The sequence below is a fragment of the Eurypyga helias genome, unplaced genomic scaffold, assembly GCF_000690775.1.
Source record: "Eurypyga helias isolate BGI_N326 unplaced genomic scaffold, ASM69077v1 scaffold50138, whole genome shotgun sequence".
Lineage (NCBI taxonomy): Eukaryota > Metazoa > Chordata > Aves > Eurypygiformes > Eurypygidae > Eurypyga > Eurypyga helias.
The window spans coordinates 13,089-20,408 of NW_010265993.1; the positions used below are offsets into that span (position 1 = coordinate 13,089).

The 7,320-nt window shown below is 38.5% G+C and overlaps 1 protein-coding gene across 1 annotated transcript in view; it reads right to left on the bottom strand.

The window, feature by feature from the left end:
* Positions 1 to 7,320, bottom strand: part of CCDC39 (coiled-coil domain containing 39) — a gene marked incomplete at its 5' end in the record, with an annotated part of 19,401 nt that overhangs the window by 6,204 nt on the left and 5,877 nt on the right. Inside the window, 5 exons of the mRNA XM_010156911.1 lie at positions 667 to 804; positions 1,961 to 2,125; positions 2,843 to 3,037; positions 5,574 to 5,706; positions 6,066 to 6,169. Of these exons, the coding sequence (XP_010155213.1) occupies positions 667 to 804; positions 1,961 to 2,125; positions 2,843 to 3,037; positions 5,574 to 5,706; positions 6,066 to 6,169 (735 nt within the window). The remainder of the gene's footprint in view (positions 1 to 666; positions 805 to 1,960; positions 2,126 to 2,842; positions 3,038 to 5,573; positions 5,707 to 6,065; positions 6,170 to 7,320) is intronic.

The following is a 7,320-nucleotide window of genomic DNA, read 5'->3' on the forward strand; positions in this document are numbered from 1 at the left end:
TTCTTTGCCATCAGGTTCTTTCTTTTGTTCCCTTGAATGTCACCTCCCCAGAAGAGTTCCAGTTTGGGGGGAGTTTTCACTGAGGAGCAAGTGCACCAGTTAAGTCGATAGCAAACTCCTTCCCCTGATACTTAGACCCTATATTGTTCTGCTACCTTAGTGCTTCCTTCAGGTAGGCTAGAGCTTATCGCAGGAATAAACGTGCAGTAATTAGGGGATTGGAAACCAGGGGGTTTTCTTTTTATCAAAATACGGGCAGAAGGACTTCCATTTGGAATACACATAGATCCAAACCATCTGCTGAAAAAGATCTCACCATTTAATAACAAAACTGGGCCAAACTTAGTAGCTGACATCAGAGATTGAGGATAAAAATTCAGTGCGAGGTAATGACCTCCCTCAACAGTAGATACATTTTCTATTTTAAAGGCAATTGTTTCTCATTAAAAAAACCCAGACAGGTGGATATTGTGGTATAAGTAACGTGTGATTAAATCGATAACCCAAACAGAAGGTGTAAGTGAGGAAACTGCAAAGGGGGTTCTGATGAATAAAACGATGTAGCATTCTGGGGGGCAGACAACAGCCTCAGATCAAGTCACGAGTTTACGTGTTTTTAAAAACAAACATGTCCTGAATTAGCAAAGTTGCAAAATAATACTGTACCTGTTTAAGGGCTTTAGCTTTTTTTAACTCCTGATCTGATCTCTCATTGAAAAGTTTTAGTTCATTTATCTTGATCATCATACCACTTCGTTCTTCTCTTGTCTTATCCATTGCTCTCTTGATGAAATGGATATCACTCTGTTTCCAAAGAAGTTACATTTCATTTATTTCAGTGAATGTAGGTTGCAGCAAAAGCTACCAGTTAGTTTTAAATGAGAGATATTTAAGCCCTGGAACCAGCATCATCTTGTGTCCATATGCTGCTCTGCAAACAGTGCCTAGAGCGTTGCAGTCCTCATGCAGAGTGCTGTTACGATATTAATGTCATTGCTTGTTCTATCTGGAGTGGAGTAATTGTTACTTATGCAACATAGATCTTTCGGCCAAAAAAGCAATTCTAATATAATTGTGTATTTTTGGTCTAGATTAAAAAAAAAAAATCCCCTGGTGTGTCTGACCATGACTTTGACACTCATTGTTCACACTTCAATAATCCTCCAGAGCATGCAGGAACTCCTGGAGGTGTGTTTCAGCGTTGGTCTATGCGCGCTGCCCAGATCTTGCATCTCCTGATGATCCCACTGAAGCGTGGGTGCCAGTGGCCCAGCACTGAATCGTGTTACTGTGTGGCTCTCCAGTTAAAGGAGTCTCTTCCCCTCGCTGAATTCAGCGAATTTTCTCTTAACTACCACTTATAAAAAGAAATTACAAATTGGCTACAGAATAACTGACTGGTTCATATCTACAGGAAAGGTAAGTGCGTTTTTAGAGAATTGATGATGATTACTGGGAAACCAGAGAACAAGCATGCACATGCGGAATGCTCACGGGAGAACTCCAGCAGAAAAGCAGCATTTCTGAATTACGTGTCATTTCTGAATTACGTGTCAGCTAACTCAGACACTGGCCCTTCCGTTCAGTAGTGTTACTTTGTACAATTGTAAATGCAACTGTACTTAGCATTTTATGAAAAATGGAAAAGTAAGCAGTCGCATCACAGAGTAACACTCTCCTACGTGGTCCTGACAATAAACTCAGACATTGCATGTGGTCAGGCACATCTTGAAATGAAAGCTAAGCCTGCCTTCCCTAGGTTTCAATGCTTGTCTTCACGCTAAGGTGTCTCAGTTGCACCATAATGACCCATTTTTCTGGAAGGTGTATCCAAATGGGTACCACAAAGTTCAGATTCTTTTAATCTAATACCAAGTTATTAATTAATAAGACCCAGCCTGCTTAATTCACAGAGGTTTCTAGACGTTACACAGGCAACCTGATGTTCTAAGGAAGTCACCTGAAGTTTCTTGTGCTGCGCATGTAAAATACCATACGTGTTTTTCTTTTCTTCTAAGGTTTTCTTAAGTTCAGCAACTTTTCCTTCCAAAACTTGTTTTTCATCTGCATTAACCTCCCCTTCTAAGCGTGACAGCCGTCTCTGCAGTTGCTGAATATAAAAATCCTGTTAAAATAATATTGAAGAGAATTAATAGTCTGAGATATGCAATTATAGCCTTCCCATAAAGCTGAAACACTGGATATAAACTTGGATCTGAATGTTGGCTTTAGGACAGTCACCCAATTAGGCTATTGTTTTTATAATTATGGCTTACAGACCTCATTAGCAAAATATTCGTAGATGAGTGATGTGTAGTGATGGTTCAGGAGTAATCCTCTACAAGAGTAACAAAGCGTACTGGGCGCAGTCTGCTGTAGGGAGGCTTACTGTGGGCTTGCCATCTTGCTGTTACCAGTGGGTGCTGATAGAAAAGGGTGAATTTTCAAAGTGGTGCATAGGAAATAAGCACAAAATCCAATTAGTAAATAACAGGATTTTGGCATGTACCTCTTGTATTGCTTTAAAAATTTACCCTGAGGTGTCAGTGGTTCAGAGGGATCAAAGTAAAGAACTGATTTAAGAAATTAGTGGGAAAAGCAGCAGATCCAAAAAATAACAAAATACACAAGCATATTAACAAGGGAACTTGGTATAGTATCACCTGTTATTTCGGTTCTAGCCATACACCTAGAGACAGAAATAAATTCAGACTTCAGGTTATACTGCATGGCATTTCCAAAATGGTAAGATGTTGACAGGGATTACAGGAATCAAGCAAATTACCCTCATTAGACCCAAGACACAGTCATGTTTATGTATGAAAGTATGTTAATATTTTACCTGGTTATATATCAGTTCTTGTTGTTTTAATGCATCTGCATCAAGTCTGTGCAGTTGACTCTTAAGGTTTTTAAGTGATGTTCGACTTCTCTCGATTTCTGCTAGAACACACTTCTCCTTATCCTTCTGCAGCTGTAACTCTTGAGTCTTCTTGAAAAGTAGTTCTTTTAACTGGTTCATTTCTGTTTCTTTTTCCTGGTGACAAATCAGTCATTAAGGACTAAGTAGTAATTAACAATATAAGTGATTTCTGAGGAAGTATTTGCCTTTATTAATCAAATACAGGAAGATGAAAAAACATAATACAGTATTCTTTAATATGACCATGGAATTTCATAGGATTTTAGAATGCTTGGCAAGAAAAGTCTTTGACTTAAAGAGAAAATAATATTTTTTAATTTTATTTTTTAAACCTGGATCCTAGCCTACTACTACTACATGACTCTCTTCCCATTATGGGAATGCTACTTCTCTCAGCCTTTCAGAAAATTAAATTCCTGTCATCCTTTCAAAAATACCCTCCTTAAGTGTTTCTAGTACATATGAGTATTTGGAGAAATACAATACAAAGCTTTTCAGTGATTTATCAAAACTTACAACCGTGTGTATGCCCATGTATGTACGTATGTGTGTTTATGTTGGAATAATTTTGTTTGAAACATTAATTATACATTTTTAAATCACTTCCTCATTCTTAGAGTCTCAGAACGTCTAAGTCTATAATCAGTGCAGGAAGTGAGGTTTTAGTAGTCTGTTACAGTAAGACAGTGCCAAACATTTCAGGTAACCTGAATTGTACCGAAACCAAACAAAATTGAGAGTTTGTTTGGTTTTTTTTTTAACCCTAACAAGGAAAACAGCTTTATTCTTTTATTCCCTCCTCCCATGCGCTCACTCAAATAACCAAAACCTTCCAAAGCTCCAGCCCCCAGCACGCTTGTTTCCTGTAAGGTACATCTCTAATCCCAGTGATGTGGCATCACAAACCTGTTGCAAAAATGTCACTTATGTTTAGCTCAAGTCTGGTACAGAGTTGGAAGATGCATATTTAAATGAATGTAAATTCACTTTCCTACTTTAATCAAAAATGTGCTCATTCTTGATTTTATGTGTGTATATTGTGAAATTTCCTTGTGAACCATCTTTCTTGGCTTTACTAATGGCAAAAGATAACTCTTTCTCAAAGAGCTCATCATCACATCTCTACCACCCAGAATTTTGTTTGTCGCTGAACTTGCTGTAAGTGCAATTCCAAATCCAGAACTCGGGAGGAAAAAAGCAGGTCTAAGTTTAATACAAAATTGTAATGGCCTGTAGCCTTTTACACTGATGTCAGTGGCTTTGGATCATGCCTGAACAAAGGAATTTAATTTCAGAAGTAAACTGGTTTTATGCACGTGCCCAGTTCTGAGGTATATTTCCAAAGCTAGTGACAACAATGAATTCATCTACTAAAACTGGATCACAATTTGACCTTCATTTCATAGTCTTTCATGTATATTGAAATTCATTTATTGAACAAATTGTTTCTCTCCCTTTAAGTGAGGTTGTTAATAGAGAGAAGATACTCAGTACGCTTCACTGTGCAGCGGTGTTTTGCCACAGATCGAAGATGGAGAGGTATCGCAGACCTAAAGCACAGAATGGTGACACTTCATCCCTTTGTTCCCGTAAATACCTCTCCACAGTAAATTAATAAATGCGGCAGAGGGCCCTGCGTGTGTCTACCGGTGACGGAAAGCACGCTCCCGACTAATACATTACATTGTTCAACAGCGGTCCATCCTAGTTAAAATACTACCCTGATGCTCTGGAGCTGCCAAGCTCAATGTCATCTTCGGTTATCCGCCCCAAGAGAAACCCTGCTAACGGTTTAGCCCCACGGGTAGCAGCCTTACAGGGACACAAGTAAGGGTTTTGTTTTAATGAAAAGTTTTAGTCACCGTATTCCAGCTTGTACACGCCACTTCCCAGAGGGGGATTTTCCTTTCAAAATGACTTAATAGTCCACAAGTTAGGCATATCAGAGTATCACGTAGTAGAATTAAAGTGCTGAAGAGACTAGGCCAGCCAAATCTGATTACAAGATTTCAAGATCCTCGTTAACCCCCGTTTGCCAAAATCGTAGCTCTTCGCAGGTTCGTAGTTTTGGTGGTGGTTTACTAAAGCCAAGAATTTTTCAGTGGTAATGTTACTGGAAAGTCATCCTGACAGGACTCCTGAACAACTTTATGGATGGGAAACGGATGGAGGTTCAAGAACCCTTGCTTCTCAGCAGCCCATAAAACAACGTTTGGAGACAGACTCCCAGAAGAGCTAAGGAACATAGAAGATTTTGTAATTTTTCAGTATTGTCACAAAGCAGAAGCAATTTGCCACATTCTGGTACATAACTCAGTTGAGCCAAGAAGCGGTAAGTAGCTCTTAGCTGCTGTCAGAGGTCACTGCCCTGTTCAGCACACTGCTGCAGTCCAAATACTGGGCTGCTATCTGATCTGTACAAGGACAGTTCCAGTGTCCTGTGTCAACACAGGGAGACTCATCTTCTGATTTAGCAGGACCACTTATTTCCCTCCAGAGTTTTCCCAACACAGATACCTCATTGCTGGATGAAATAGCTACGTGTCGTATTAATACTTACATTCCATTTCAATGCATAAATGGATTTTTCTAGATAGAGCTTGCAAATTCAAATTAATCCTCATTTGCAAACACCATAAAAACATTTTACCTTGACCATTTTTTCTTCTTCCTTTAGTATTTCTTCCATCCTCAAAGCTTTCTCTTCTGAACTGAGTGTCTCCTCAGTCACAAGCTTCAGCTTATTGGAAAGGCTTAGGTTTTTTTCTTTAAGAATGCTTAATCTAAACAAAATTACATGGTTTAATAAGTTAAATGTATGTCACATATACAACACTGCCCAAACCAAGCAGCATACCTTACTGAGCACCTGCCTAATAAAGCAGGATAAGCTTTAGCTTGTGATAACCAAGGCCCTACAGGCTTTTTTCATGCCCTTTAAAAACAAGGATTACCAGGAGTATTTCCTAAATTGCCCAGTGCCAGAAACTATGCGGGACAGGAAGTACTCAGAAAGTTGGATGCTTTAATAATCCACGTTATTTAAGGTTCTTTCCTATTTGATTATATTACTGATTTTGTAATGTGATTTGATTATATTACTGATCCTTACAAATGATATTTTTAAAGGTCTGTTTCTTACCTGGCTTGTTTTTTCTGAATTTCTTTCTTCGTATTGGCTACTTGTGTTCTCAAAGACTCCAGATCAGAAGCAGTTCTGTCCACAGTGGATTTCAGAGCATCCAGCTAATAAATTACAAAACGGAGCAATTAAGCTCTCATTTACTTTGGTACCTGTTAGGATATTTCAGATCGTAAGAGAGCTATTTATTGGAAAGTATTCCATTTCTTTTTAACAGCGTTTTACAAATGAGAGGTGCTACAGATTCTGACCTGCTGTAAATTGGCACAGCTAGCAAACGCAAGAGACAGAGTTACATAATCTCAATGCTGGGACAAAATACTGAAGAACACACAATGAATTATGAAGGTGCTGTGAGCTGCAGTTCTTGTCCAGCGGCATCTGGGTAAGTGGAACTGTGGTTTTGTAGAGCACAGCTGCCTTTGATGAGGTTCTTTGTGAACATGGATACCCTTATGTAGCTAATAAATATTTCTAATTCCAACTTGGTTGGGTACATGAAAATTATTTTGATTAAGATGAGGGAACACTGACAAAAATACATTTAATTTAGTAAAAGATATGTGACAGCATATGCTCATTAAGCAGGATAGGAATACTTTACAATCAGTAGCTCATTAGTCTTCACAGCATATGTGTAATTGTCTTCACTTTCACAGATGAAGAAACCTATCAAGGGTCTATAGCAGGTCTCTACCAAAATGAGAAATTGAGGTCACAAGTCATCAGTTGAACTGTAAGTCTGTTTCTTTCCTTGTTTCTCACTTGCATGCCACAGATGTTTAACACCTATCATGGCAAGCTGTTCTCATTATCACATTATGTGTTATTAATTATGAAAAACTTCAAGCAAGAATCTCACAGCTTAGAGATGAAAACCTAACAGTTCTGTGAACCCTCAAATTTACCTGAATGACAGGGCAATCTAATAGCTTACACCTTGTTTGAGCTACCCACAGTTTAATTAAGGTATCAGTTAATGAACCACCTGCTACAGGAGTTAAAGTTAAAAAAGTTAAGGCATCTAAAGTTAAGGCAACAGCAGATGCAGGTTTTTTAAAAATCACCAAGCTTGCTGCATAGCCCAGTGTTGTCACTTTCTTGTTCAGGTAATACAAGTGTATTCCTTCTCAACAGAGCCATGAGACTGGAAGTACCTCTTAGATGTACTTGTGCAACTCATTCCTAGCTTTAGGTGCAAATTAACTACAAGAAAGAGTAAGTATGAACAGTGTATGAAGTGTGGCTTTTTTAT